This window comes from Nilaparvata lugens, unplaced genomic scaffold, assembly GCF_014356525.2.
Source record: "Nilaparvata lugens isolate BPH unplaced genomic scaffold, ASM1435652v1 scaffold5238, whole genome shotgun sequence".
NCBI lineage: Eukaryota > Metazoa > Arthropoda > Insecta > Hemiptera > Delphacidae > Nilaparvata > Nilaparvata lugens.
In genome coordinates, this window is record NW_024091114.1 from 3,416 (window position 1) to 19,624 (window position 16,209).

General features: G+C 30.9%; 1 protein-coding gene across 1 annotated transcript; it reads left to right on the forward strand.

Annotated features, from left to right (window-relative positions):
- The first annotated feature begins 4,589 nt into the window (after positions 1-4,589).
- Positions 4,590-14,939, forward strand: LOC120355920. The gene is made up of 2 exons (XM_039444674.1): positions 4,590-5,772; positions 12,751-14,939. The coding sequence occupies exons 1-2, from the start codon at positions 4,617-4,619 to the stop codon at positions 14,937-14,939; spliced, it is 3,345 nt and encodes a 1,114-aa protein (XP_039300608.1). The 5' UTR covers positions 4,590-4,616.
- Positions 14,940-16,209: the final 1,270 nt, after the last annotated feature.

Consider the following 16,209-nt stretch of genomic DNA (forward strand, 5'->3'; position numbering starts at 1 on the left):
AGTCACGGTGGGGTAGTGGTGGAGATAACATCTCATATAACAAGATTTTTCTACACTAGACTGAATGCTACAACAATTCTTCATTGTGAGGTGTGACCTAGTTCAATGTAAGTATGAATGACCTTCAGATCAAGTTACAAAAAAGTTCTCTAATCACCGGGATTCGAACCTGAGACTCCAGATTGGTAAGCCGCAATGCTATCAACTAAGCCACTAAACAAGATTTGAAATTAATCGATCAAAACGAACTCATAAGTTTGTTATCACAAGAATAGATACTGTAATGATATTATTCACAACTTCACTAATCAGTAATAATTTATCATTATTATGTGGTAGATTACCAAGAGCTACTTTTAAGTAATGTAGATATTTTAAATGAATCTCCTAAAATGCATTGTGAATTTGATATTGTTTTCATAATTTTAAAAACTTTATTATTGGCTCAACTAATTGCTTGTTATTGCATAGCTTGTTATTAAATAATATTTCTATTGTAATTTCAATCTAATTAATAAATAAAATGATTTAAATTGATGGATTTAGTGATAGCAAACTAATGAGATCAAGCATGTTTCCGCGGTCTGATACATATGGGGCCCCAGGTTCGAGTCCCCACAGTATGAATAGTTTTTTGACTCTTTGAAACAACTTTTGAATTTTGTTGAACAAAACTACTCATCAAAATCCAAACTGAACTTGATTTTCTTGGTAGGAAAGATCTTTATAACCTTAGATTTAAGCAGGAAAGATTATTGTTTTATAATTTTCTAAATTAAGCTCAGTACCTTTTTACAGGTTTTTTTATTAATTTGAAAATGAATTTCAACAAATAAATTGTATTCTTGATTGAATTACAAATCTGAGCATTTTTCAGTTCCAGTTTATAATTTATTTTAGAAGGAATGTTGGACATTACATAGGTGTTAAAAAATTCTCTTATCAGGTGGATTCAACATTATATTCATACCAAAATTTGAATTTATTTTTTGAAGTGGGAGGGAAATCATGAAGTAAGTTTGGATCAGTTAAATACATCCATTGTTTCATATTATTAAGATCAACATTCTTTGGTAGATAATAAGAACCGAATTTTTTTGCTAAACTAACGATATTCTGTAATATATTAATTAATTCTTCAGCCTCTTGATTTCTACTTGATTTCTCTTGTTTTCTACTCAAATGACATCCAAATTTATCAATACTCATGTTTTTTTTATTATACTTCATGTTTGTATATGAATTTTTCATCAAACCATGCTCTAAAGAACCAGGGTTGTGCTGTTTCAGCAGCATACTTTTCATACTTTGATAATAATTGTGGATCTGACATTGCTTTGAATTGTTCATTATCATTAAGATCAATTTCTGGGATATTATGAGCAACTAATGGGATGAATTGTATAATCCTTATAAAATTCTGAATCAAATTTCTAATTTCAACATTAATATTATTATTCTTCTTATTATTATGTAAATATCGACCAAATTTATCAATAGACATTATACTAGAGTATATTTTTCTATAATACTAAATTACCACCAATAATTATTCCAATTTCACGCAACTCTTCTATGATACTCATAATCTCTGCATCATGTCCAGTGTGCCCAGCTATTTTTGAATTTACCAATAGATTCAATCTTTCACATAACTCGTTTGGGTTATCCCAATAAACATATTGCTTTTTCATTTTTTTTCTTGGTACTACAATTTGCATATCTTCTTGTTCTAAACTACTATCACCAGCACCTCTACCTCGAGTAACTCCTTTTTTAGGTGGGAATAATTTCTTAATAATATTAACATATTTGTAACTGGTATTTCTCTTAACTCGACCCAAACTATCAAGATGAACTGATGTTATTTGAAGTATATTTTTATAGGTTTGCAAATCAGTTCTCTTGTAAATATGTTTATCAGGTACTGCTTTGAATAATAATTCCAATAACCCATGTGTAAGCATGAATGATTTGCTGTTATCAATGAGGATTTCTTTATCATAAAATTTTACAACTTTATTACCAATTTGCCACTCATTAATATCAGGATTATAGTGAACTCCATACAGATTTCCTCTTTTTGTTGCTCGCATGAAATTATCTATGTAACTAGAAATGCTAGCTCTACGGGCATTCGATGTTAATCTTTGAATTGTTGAATTGAATATTCCTCTAATTCCACTTTTATCATCATCAGCACCGGTAGTTATAGATCCTTCTTCTTCTTCTTCTTCTTCTTCTTCTTCTTCTTCTTCTCTTCTTCTTCTTCTTTCTTCTTCTTCTTCTTCTTCTTCTTCTTCTCTTCTTCTTCTTCTCCTTCTTCTTCTTGTTGTTCTTGTTTTTCCCCTCCTTCTTGCTCTTGTTGTTCCTTCTTTTCTATTTTAATTTTTCTTTCAATGGGTTGATGTTGTAATTGCTTCAATGATTCTGTAATTGGTTTGAATTGTTTTTGAAAGTGTTCTTCTTCACTGACTACATTATGTGATAATTCACGATGTTTTCTACGAATTGAGTCACGTAGTTTTTTAATTTTTTTTTGTAGCACACTCCACTCTTCCAAATCTTTTTTATGCATTTTTATATTATAACAAATCTATCAAAACCAAGTCTGTACCGACCATTGTGTGTGTCACATTCTTTATTAATAACTAGAAATTCATTATTATTATTTCTCCATGCTTGAGCACATAATGCACTGAATTCACCTTTACTCATATCAGGGTATACATGATCATGATATATATGTTGTAGGTTACGATTATCCTGCTTGAAAGCAACAACTAGATTACAATTATCCCTAATCAATTGTTTGGGAATACTAGAGTAAGTTTGACAAATGTAAAAACAATCAATTTTATTGTGTCTTCCCATACTAAAATAGTTACGAATATTTTGTTGATTCTCCATACAAATATCATCAAATATCATAACTGAATTTTGAGGCATATCATTTGGTTGTTGAATTTCATCATTATCTTTGTACAAGTTAAATTTAATTTCAGGTATCTGTTGCATAATCTTTTTCAAGAGTTGGTACTTATCTTGCTGATGTGATTTAGTGAATATATTCAAGTGTAAGAATTTAATCCCATTCTCTGCAAATAATAAATTGAAAACTGTATTTGTTTTCCCAGAATTACTTGGGCCACACACAATACATCTTATAGAGTTTGGTAAGAGTTCACTGTGTCTTTTTGAAATCTTAAGTTTCCTGTTATCATTTAAATACTTGTCGAAGTTTATTAATGGTAGTTTTGATTTATGCTGTTTGAATTTGAACATATTTTTTATTATATTACATCATATCATCACCTTCAACCCATGAATTATATTTTGAATCAAAACCAAGCCATTTAACATACATCTTACCATCTTTCTTCTTCAGTACTTTCTCAATTAGATAGACATCAGGATATTTTGTTTTTTGCATTTCATATTCATAGAATGTACCTTTAATGATTTCATTACTAATGTCTCTCAGATGATACGTGAAAGGAATGGTAGGGAGTATATTGTGTACAGTGAATATTTCATTTGTCCAGTTTGCTAGATAGCCTTTATCAAATATTCTTTTGTAGCGACTAATTCGTACTTTATCGCCAATCTTATACTTTGGTTTCATCTGTTTGAATGTTTTACGCATGCTAGCTTTCTCTATATTCATCAGCACATATTTCTCATTTTTCCTATTCACCTCAACAGGTTTCATTCGAATTGTTCTGTGGACACTGTTATTGTAATTAGTTATTAGTTTAGGTAGTAGTTCCAGCCATTTATGATTACCTTGTATTGTGAATTCACGGAACATATTCTCTTTGAGAGTTCGATTGAAGCGCTCACAAATTGCTGCTTTTTTATCACTATATGTACTGTAATGATTGATTTTATGAGTTTTGAATAGATTCTGAACAGCTGCGTTGTAGAATTCTTTACCTGCATCAGTTTGGAAATTAACTATTTTGTGCTTCTCAAGTATTGGCTTCAATGCTGCTGCCACCTCATTTCCAGTTTTAGTTTTCATTGGTATTGCAAATGCAAATTTACTGAAACAGTTGATTACAGTTAGTATGTACCTAAAGTTTTTATTAAATGTGCTGTAGTTGGACATGTCAACAATATCAGCTTGATATAAATCTGTTAGACCTTTTATCTCAGTGCGACGTGTTAGGAAATTACGTCTGACTCTACCATGCAGCTCATGTGCAAGTTTCTTTCTTGTTGACATTATTTTTTAATTGATTATACATTTTTGTTCGATGGCTTTCTGTTAGTATACTTTCTACAATTCTACCAATTCTATCAATTCTATCTTGAAAACGTAATCGATCCATGCAAGATTGTTGCCAGATTGTCCCATCCCTGGATCGTTTCATTGCATAGTTATAGGTGTGTAAAATATTCATTGAAACCAATCTATTTTCAGGAGCAAATCTAACTTTTTTCATGTGTTTTTTTTATCTCACAATGAAATAGGTTCAAAAACAATTAGGAGATTATTTTGTAGGTTTGAGAGTTCAATTTGTTATATTCCTCAAACATTGTTTTAGATTGCAATTTAACCTATATAAATAGATGTATAACAACTTTATTCTCATTTCAGTACCAGATTTACAATGGACCACAAGCCACAAGCCAGATTGCTTTCCTCTCTATATAAAAAAATGGTGACGAGTATTAATGGTAATGTTATCTTATATAAATGGACAGAATTCTTGACTACTGATATTAAGATACTATTTGAACAATTTAGACCAATTATTCTGGAAATAATGCTTTCAAAATCGAAAAAATTTAATGGAAATGTTAAATGGTTTGTTAGTTTACATGTGAAATTAAGAAAAATTGTAACTGATGTTGATCAATTGGAAATCACACCTACATTTCATGGAAAATCAAGATCAATTATCAATATTCATAATAATGTCAATGAATTTCATAAGCAATGGGAGGAGGCTGAAAATATAATAAATGAAAAGTTTGATAAATTCATTCAAAATGGTAGTGGGTGGGTAATTGATGAGTTTCAAAGATTTGATTTGAATATAGTGAAATATTCACCCATACATGGAACAGGTTCATATGTCTTGACACCCAAAAGAATAGCAGTTAAAAGAGTCATTTTAAATATCAGGAATGAAGATGATTTATGTTTTGTCTGGTCTGTTCTAGCTTATTTTCATAATAATAGAACACATAATAGAGTTAGCGACTTGAAAAAATTATTAAATCTAATTAATATCAATGATCTAAATTTCCCACTTATTTTGGAAGATATTTCAAAATTCGAAAAACAAAACCCAACTATATCTATAAATGTTGTTGGATATGAAAATGAAATTGTCTATCCATTACTTACATCAGAAAATCAACATAGAGAGCATAAAATTACGCTTTTACTTTTAGAATCAAATGGTAAGAAACACTATACTCTGGTGAGGAATTTGTTTAGACTTTGTTCCTTAAATTCAAGCGAATCATCGTTCATTCCTATACCGAAGTTCATAACAGATAAGAAAGCTATAGTGAATGTGAAAAGTGATGATAGTCTTTCATTTATTTGGTCTGTCTTAGCTTTCTTCCATAATAAGAGGACTAATAGAGTTGGAGACTTGAAAAAATTATTGAATCTAATCAATATCAATGATCTAAATTTCCCACTTAGTCTGGAAGATATTTCAAAATTCGAAAAACAAAACCCAACCATATGTATAAATGTTATTGCTCATGAAAATCATACCTTCTATCCATTACTTATATCAAAAAATAAAGATCGGCAGCACAAGATTACACTATTATTATTATCAAGTAAAGATAAAAAATATTATACTCTTGTAAAAAATCTATCAAGATTATTGTCCAATTACACTAAACATGGACATAAAGTAGAAATATGTCCACACTGTTTTCATCGATTTACTAGAAAAAATGCCCTACAAAAATTGAACAATCATATTGAATCATGCTCTCTGGAGAAAACTCAGAGAGTAGAAATGCCACAAAAAGGACATGAAATTTTAACATTCAAAAATTTCTCCTATACACTTAGAGTTCCCTATATCATTTATGCAGACCTTGAGTGTCTAATCATCAATGGAGAACACATTCCTTGTGGATATGGATATGTTATTGTAAATGAAAGTGGAAATATTCACTGTGGTCCTAAAATTGTAAGAGCAAATTCCCTTACAGAATCTGAAACCTTAATTGAGAAATTTATAGGTGAATTAGATGAATATGGTATTATTCTGAAAGATAAATTAAAACAAAATATCCCCATGACCATTAATTCTGAAGAGAATAGAAAATTCTTAGAGGAAACATTGTGTTGCTTATGTAATAAACGTTTACTGTTTGATAGGGTTAGGCACCACTCACATTCAAATGGGATGTACCTGGGTGCAGCCCACAACAATTGTAATTTAAATGCAGAAAAAGTTGAAAAGATACCAGTAGTGTTTCATAATTTTTCAGGATATGATTCACATTTTATAATACAAGCATTGACTAATTATAAGAAAAAAATAAGCTGTATTGCCAAGACTAGTGAGAAAATTATCTCTATAACATTGAATGATACACTAAGATTTATTGATTCTCTCAATTTCTTGAATTCATCTCTTGAGAAATTGGCTGAGATCAATTCAAAATTTGATCTTCTATCAAAACATTTCTCCTCAAATAAAGCAGACCTATTGAAAACAAAACAATTTTACCCATACGAATATATGAATAGTTTTGAGCGATTCCAAGAAACGAAATTACCTACTATTGATAAATTCTACAGTAGACTAACCGACAGTCAAATCACTGAAACAGAATATCAGCATGCACAGAACATTTGGAAGCATTTCAACATAAAAAATCTTGCTGAATACCATGACCTTTACTTAAAAACAGACATTCTTCTATTAGCAGACATTTTTCAGAATTTTCGAACAAGTTTCATGCGTACCTATAATCTAGACCCAGCTCACTTCTTCTCTCTTCCACATTATTCTTGGTTTGCTATGTTGAAAATTACAGGAGTAGAGCTCGAACTCTTGACTGATATTGATATGCACCTATTCTTTGAAAAAGGAATAAGAGGGGGGATAAGTGTCGTTCCTAAGAGATATGCAAAAGCAAACAATAGATATATGAGTAATTTCAACATAAATGAGCCAGAAACATACATAATCTATTGGGATTGTAATAATTTGTATGCCGTGGGTATGTCTGGAAATCTTCCACATTCAAAATTTGAATGGATGAGTGAAAGAGAAATAGAAGAATTTGATCCTCAAAAAATAACTGATTCAAGTTTAGGGTACATGTTGGAAGTGGACTTGGAATACCCCTCTCACCTTCAAAGCACACACAATTGTTTCCCTCTAGCACCCTTGAAAGAAACACCACCTACTGGTAGATATGAGAAACTAATAACAACATTCACAAACAAAGAAAAATATGTAATATATTCTGATAATCTAAAACTCTACTTAGAATTGGGTATGGTGTTGAAAAAAGTACACAGAGGTATAAAATTTGAACAAAGTAGATGGATGAAACCTTTCATTGATATGAATACACAATTAAGGACAGTAGCAGATAATGAATTTGATCGAACCCTTTACAAGTTGATTAATAATAGTTGTTATGGCCGCACTCTCATGAATGTTAAAAACCATACAGACTTTGAAATTGTAATGGATGAAGAGAAACTAGACAGAATCATCTCCAAGCCAAGAGTAAAAAATTGGTTTCCATATAATGAGAATGTTACTGGTGTGTGCTTGAATAAAATTAAAGTTGTATTGAACAAACCAATTTTTGTTGGTGCTGTAATATTGGAACACAGCAAAAATGTTATGTACGATTTCCATTACAATCAAATCAAGAATATATTCAAAGACAAATGTGAAGTTTTGATGTCTGATACTGATAGTTTTATGTATGTGATACAGACTGAAGATATTTATGAAGATATTAGGAAATATAAACATTTATTTGACACATCAAACTTTCCTAAAAATCACCCATGTTATAATGAGGAGAATAAAAAAGTAATTGGTAAATTCAAAGATGAGAATGGTGGCAGAATTATAACTGAATTTATAGGATTACAAGCCAAAATGTACTCATTTATATTCTCTAACTGTGAAGAAAAGAAGGTGGCCAAGGGTGTTCCAAAGAGTGCTCAAAGAAACCAATTACAATTCAAGTTGTACAAAAAATGTTTGTTTGAAGGTGTTGAGCATACAATAAAATCTGTACATATTGTAAGTAAACTACATATTGTCACAACTGAAAACCAGGAGAAGGTTGCTCTTAGGCCCTATGATGATAAAAGATTCATAAGAAATGATTGTATAAATACATTGGCTTGGGGACATAAAGATATTCAGAACAGTAAAAGGAGGTGTGATGATGAGCATGCTGCTACCAAAAGGGTGAGATCACTATCTAGCTAGGTAGGTAGGTAGTAGGTAGGTAGGTAGGTAGGTAGGTAGGTAGGTAGGTAGTAGGTAGGTAGGTAGGTTGGTAGGTAGGTTGGTAGGTAGGTAGGTGTGTATTTGTAAAAAAATATTTAGAATTATCAATTATTCCTGTATTTCTTCAGTTATAATATTAAAACCTTGTAGAGGCTTAAAATTAATTATTCTCTCTATTAATTTTTATGACAAATTTTCCACTTTGATGCTGTAATTAATTCTCAATTATAAGGTTTTATAATTATTGTAATCTTCTACATTACTTTCCTAACCATACCACTCAATGGTGTGTATTCATACACATTATCATAAAGAATTAGACAGTAGGCAGAGGTTTTATCAGGTATATTTTCATTAGTTTCAAATGTAAGTTTAACATCTAGTGCACCAGATTTCAACAATTCATTTTGACGACTGCAATCTATTACTATTAGTGCAGCCTTTTCAATGAATGTATTATATGATATTGAAGTAAGATTGTTACTGTTATTATGTGGATAGTAAGCATGTGGGAAGCTACTAAACATATGATAGAGCAAGTGTTTGCTTCCCATTATATTGTCATAGGGGAAGTATTGTGCATTCAAATAGAGACGAACATTGTGTAGTTTACATAGATCAAAACATGACTTGTTTGCACTCAGTTTATTTTTCTTATCAGTTTGAAAGCCTAGAATAATAAATCTAGGCTTCTCCATTTGTGAAGCTGTTTTAACTGTCCATTGATGAGTAGTAGTTTGAGGAAGTGTTGGATACTCATGTATCTGCCATGATCTAAAAGGTAAATTAATTGGTTTATCTGTATGTGATAGGTTCAACAAATCAAGCCGAATGTGGTCAGAAACATGTATATAGGGTACTTTCCATTGTATCTTTGTAATATTAATTTTAACTGTAGCTCCATCAGTGGTAGTCACTGCATCTGCATCTGTTGAAGATCTTAATAGAATAATTTCCTGACGAACATTCAATATAACTTTCTTGTAGTCTTCCATTACACCCAACCACATCTCCAAAGGTATACAAAAACTGAATTTGTCAATTTTATTCCATCCATCCAATTTCCATCCTGCATTCTCCCACACTTTTGTATTGAGTGCTGTTTCACTTAGAAGATTTTTCATTGTAGTTGTAATACCAAGATTACGTGTACGATCAACTTCCACACCACCAAGTTCATATCTGATTTCATCAAATAAATAAGCTACTCCATTATTAATTAGTGAATAATTTTCAGTTTTAGTATCATCTGCTTTCTTAACCTCAACTTGTCCTTCAATTAGAAGGAAACTTTTACTGGGTAGTGTATAGACATCTTGTTGATTCAAATTTATACGTATTTCATCATTGTGGTTGAATGTTTGAGATGCATAAGGAGTGTGTGTATGATATTCAAACTTTGTTATACTCTCATCAAAGTTTGGTTTTTCTGAGACATTGAATATTGTATCAATAGTATTCATATCTTTTGGATGAGACATTATAATTATTTCTATTCTTATTTTTATTATATACAATAAATCCTAATCTTTGTAATAGTTCAACATTTTTGGGTGTGAGTTTATGTTGATTTATCATTGTATTATTATTATTTCCACTACTTGAGAATATCAACATTATTTTTATATAGTTGGTGATTTTCTTACATGTAAACGAACAGTTATAGTTTCTCCTCGGAAATTGATCAATTCATTATTTTGATCTATTAGTTTTACACGAATGTGATCTATTCGGTTTGTATTGATTGGTAGGTACACTACAGTTTTTGGAGATACAATTATTTTGAAACCTGGTGGTACAGTTGTATAGAACTCATACAGTATGTGACCTTCACTACCATTATCATAAGATCCTTTTGCAATATTACATTCTACTCTGATGCTATTCACACGCATAATGTGAACTGGTTTTGTAGATATGTGCCATTTATTAGCTTCTAGCTTCATGTGTTGGAATCCAAGAATTGGAGCAACACTATCTTTCATACTGATATCAATTTCTCTATCTGCATATAACTCACACTGTAGTGTATTATTATTAGCTTTGATTTTCAGTTGACCACTTGTAAGAGATAATTTATTTCGTATATAATCTACTATATCATCCAATTCATATGACCCTACTGGTATTTTCACTTGTTTTCCATTATAGCTAAACTTATCATTGATATTGTTTTCAATATTTGGAATTGTATTGTATGTATATAGATCTATTAGGGCTACTTCATATTTGCTAGATGTTTCCAGTTGTACTGGTGGGAAAATATCACTTACCAGTGGATTTTGATTTGCTGTTAATGAGAACATATTTTTTATACAACCACAATAAACATAAATGACCACATACTATTGAATTGTCATCGATTTCTTGATACTTCTTATAGTTGTAATGTATTTTTATATCTTTCATATAAGCCATAAATTCAAGTGGAGGACTCAAATTTCCAAAACTATCGAAATAGTCACATGTATTGTTACATTTAATATAACATGTCCAATGACTTCCTGTACTGCTTTCATCATCCAAATTGATTACACCAATTTCTAGATCTTTGAGTGGTATTTCTGGTAGACTATCTCTCATGTAGACACCTCGTAGTGGTAATTCAAGCTTTCTTGCATAATCTATTATTTCAATGTTTGTGAATGGTGTTTTTTTTTTAGAATTTTCCTCAATGTCTCTTGTATCCTCTTCTGATTCACCTTCTTCTTTATTGTTTTATTCTTATTCTTTTGCAACCCACACCCTTTGTAGGGTTTCAGAAACAACCCACACCCTTTGTAGGGTCTCAGAAACAACCCACCACCAAATTTAGTCTTGGCATTCAATAAGTTTGTTACCAAGTATGCTGATGAGCGCTCTCCAAGGCTAGCATCAGGTGATTTGACTCTTTCCCAAGCCAGGGCAGCTAGTTTCTTATCAGCTTCTGTTCTATTCTGATTAGGATTGCTATAAGCTATATCATGTTCCCGGCATGCATCATCAAGTTTATTTATTCCTTTATCACCTCTCTTCAATCTTTTTTCAAGTTTTGTGCCAGGGCCACAAAAATTGTAGCCAGGGATATGAAGTTCAACAGGTAGTAAGTCAATTGCTTTGTTCAATATAGATCCGATTATTCCAGATCCAGACACAACCTTCTTCCGTTTTATTTTCTTCAACAATGGTATTTTCTTCTTGATCATTTTTATTAAGTACATTTTTTCAACATGTATATATTTATTTATTCATCTATTTATTGATTCATTCATACAGTATCAAATCTTTGTTAATCTCCAATCTCCGATCTCTGCTTGAAGAAATCTGAGATCTCCAATCACTAAAGATGTCATATCTCACTTAATATTCATTATATCTTGATAAATGATATGTTTATTGATTTGTTATTAAATTTACTAAAAAAAGTTATTCCTGTATTTTTTTAATAATATTAGATTGCACTACCAGCCAACAATCCAAGCCAAGATTTGCAAAATCACTTGGACACCACAGAACAGAAAATATATAGAAAGGTATCTTCCAATCTAAACATGCATTTTACATGGCACCAAGACCAACTTGAGTGCAACTAGAACGCCATCTTTATTCTTTGTAGAAATCAAGTTTACCGCTAATTTCAAAACACAAATTCAAGAATTGCTCTACTTCTTGTTCTCATATTTTAAAAACATACGGTACCATGGAATCACTTGAAATGAATCAATTCAAATCAATACATCATGATTATCTAATAATAACTCTTGTGATATTATTAAGGTATAATGTTGATTAATTCGGTGGTTGGAAGAACTTTTATAAATAATTCTGATACAAGCTACTTTTTGACAAGGTGACAAAGCTGGAAAGCTGATGTAATAGAACAGAGGGAACTTATTTGGAAGTAAATATTCCTTTATAATATTTAAAGTGATTTAATAATTGACAGAAATAGTTTAAATATTGCACTCACTTTTATAGAAATATAATTGAACCTTGAAAAGAAAAATGAACTGAAATTTTTTTTAAATGAACTAATTCAAAAAATCAATAATGTAGAAGGGCACAGAGCAACAAATCAGATAGATGTTGCAGGTTGCAGTCACAAATCCATCTCGGTCTTTCCACAAAGAAAGAAATATCTAAAATTTATTTTACTTTGTTGTTTTACACAGCACCATGATGCACAAGCCCAGGTAACAATTTTCCCGTTCATTCATCAATATCGGGGCACCAAGCTTCGCTTGTTATTTATTTATAATCATTTATTTTTTTCCATTACTTATATCAAAAAATAAAGATCGGCAGCACAAGATTACACTATTATTATTATCAAGTAAAGATAAAAAATATTATACTCTTGTAAAAAATCTATCAAGATTATTGTCCAATTACACTAAACATGGACATAAAGTAGAAATATGTCCACACTGTTTTCATCGATTTACTAGAAAAAATGCCCTACAAAAATTGAACAATCATATTGAATCATGCTCTCTGGAGAAAACTCAGAGAGTAGAAATGCCACAAAAAGGACATGAAATTTTAACATTCAAAAATTTCTCCTATACACTTAGAGTTCCCTATATCATTTATGCAGACCTTGAGTGTCTAATCATCAATGGAGAACACATTCCTTGTGGATATGGATATGTTATTGTAAATGAAAGTGGAAATATTCACTGTGGTCCTAAAATTGTAAGAGCAAATTCCCTTACAGAATCTGAAACCTTAATTGAGAAATTTATAGGTGAATTAGATGAATATGGTATTATTCTGAAAGATAAATTAAAACAAAATATCCCCATGACCATTAATTCTGAAGAGAATAGAAAATTCTTAGAGGAAACATTGTGTTGCTTATGTAATAAACGTTTACTGTTTGATAGGGTTAGGCACCACTCACATTCAAATGGGATGTACCTGGGTGCAGCCCACAACAATTGTAATTTAAATGCAGAAAAAGTTGAAAAGATACCAGTAGTGTTTCATAATTTTTCAGGATATGATTCACATTTTATAATACAAGCATTGACTAATTATAAGAAAAAAATAAGCTGTATTGCCAAGACTAGTGAGAAAATTATCTCTATAACATTGAATGATACACTAAGATTTATTGATTCTCTCAATTTCTTGAATTCATCTCTTGAGAAATTGGCTGAGATCAATTCAAAATTTGATCTTCTATCAAAACATTTCTCCTCAAATAAAGCAGACCTATTGAAAACAAAACAATTTTACCCATACGAATATATGAATAGTTTTGAGCGATTCCAAGAAACGAAATTACCTACTATTGATAAATTCTACAGTAGACTAACCGACAGTCAAATCACTGAAACAGAATATCAGCATGCACAGAACATTTGGAAGCATTTCAACATAAAAAATCTTGCTGAATACCATGACCTTTACTTAAAAACAGACATTCTTCTATTAGCAGACATTTTTCAGAATTTTCGAACAAGTTTCATGCGTACCTATAATCTAGACCCAGCTCACTTCTTCTCTCTTCCACATTATTCTTGGTTTGCTATGTTGAAAATTACAGGAGTAGAGCTCGAACTCTTGACTGATATTGATATGCACCTATTCTTTGAAAAAGGAATAAGAGGGGGGATAAGTGTCGTTCCTAAGAGATATGCAAAAGCAAACAATAGATATATGAGTAATTTCAACATAAATGAGCCAGAAACATACATAATCTATTGGGATTGTAATAATTTGTATGCCGTGGGTATGTCTGGAAATCTTCCACATTCAAAATTTGAATGGATGAGTGAAAGAGAAATAGAAGAATTTGATCCTCAAAAAATAACTGATTCAAGTTTAGGGTACATGTTGGAAGTGGACTTGGAATACCCCTCTCACCTTCAAAGCACACACAATTGTTTCCCTCTAGCACCCTTGAAAGAAACACCACCTACTGGTAGATATGAGAAACTAATAACAACATTCACAAACAAAGAAAAATATGTAATATATTCTGATAATCTAAAACTCTACTTAGAATTGGGTATGGTGTTGAAAAAAGTACACAGAGGTATAAAATTTGAACAAAGTAGATGGATGAAACCTTTCATTGATATGAATACACAATTAAGGACAGTAGCAGATAATGAATTTGATCGAACCCTTTACAAGTTGATTAATAATAGTTGTTATGGCCGCACTCTCATGAATGTTAAAAACCATACAGACTTTGAAATTGTAATGGATGAAGAGAAACTAGACAGAATCATCTCCAAGCCAAGAGTAAAAAATTGGTTTCCATATAATGAGAATGTTACTGGTGTGTGCTTGAATAAAATTAAAGTTGTATTGAACAAACCAATTTTTGTTGGTGCTGTAATATTGGAACACAGCAAAAATGTTATGTACGATTTCCATTACAATCAAATCAAGAATATATTCAAAGACAAATGTGAAGTTTTGATGTCTGATACTGATAGTTTTATGTATGTGATACAGACTGAAGATATTTAAGTGTAAGAATTTAATCCCATTCTCTGCAAATAATAAATTGAAAACTGTATTTGTTTTCCCAGAATTACTTGGGCCACACACAATACATCTTATAGAGTTTGGTAAGAGTTCACTGTGTCTTTTTGAAATCTTAAGTTTCCTGTTATCATTTAAATACTTGTCGAAGTTTATTAATGGTAGTTTTGATTTATGCTGTTTGAATTTGAACATATTTTTATTATATTACATCATATCATCACCTTCAACCCATGAATTATATTTTGAATCAAAACCAAGCCATTTAACATACATCTTACCATCTTTCTTCTTCAGTACTTTCTCAATTAGATAGACATCAGGATATTTTGTTTTTGCATTTCATATTCATAGAATGTACCTTTAATGATTTCATTACTAATGTCTCTCAGATGATACGTGAAAGGAATGGTAGGGAGTATATTGTGTACAGTGAATATTTCATTTGTCCAGTTTGCTAGATAGCCTTTATCAAATATTCTTTTGTAGCGACTAATTCGTACTTTATCGCCAATCTTATACTTTGGTTTCATCTGTTTGAATGTTTTACGCATGCTAGCTTTCTCTATATTCATCAGCACATATTTCTCATTTTTCCTATTCACCTCAACAGGTTTCATTCGAATTGTTCTGTGGACACTGTTATTGTAATTAGTTATTAGTTTAGGTAGTAGTTCCAGCCATTTATGATTACCTTGTATTGTGAATTCACGGAACATATTCTCTTTGAGAGTTCGATTGAAGCGCTCACAAATTGCTGCTTTTTTATCACTATATGTACTGTAATGATTGATTTTATGAGTTTTGAATAGATTCTGAACAGCTGCGTTGTAGAATTCTTTACCTGCATCAGTTTGGAAATTAACTATTTTGTGCTTCTCAAGTATTGGCTTCAATGCTGCTGCCACCTCATTTCCAGTTTTAGTTTTCATTGGTATTGCAAATGCAAATTTACTGAAACAGTTGATTACAGTTAGTATGTACCTAAAGTTTTTATTAAATGTGCTGTAGTTGGACATGTCAACAATATCAGCTTGATATAAATCTGTTAGACCTTTTATCTCAGTGCGACGTGTTAGGAAATTACGTCTGACTCTACCATGCAGCTCATGTGCAAGTTTCTTTCTTGTTGACATTATTTTTTAATTGATTATACATTTTTGTTCGATGGCTTTCTGTTAGTATACTTTCTACAATTCTACCAATTCTATCAATTCTATCTTGAAAACGTAATCGATCCATGCAAGATTGTTGC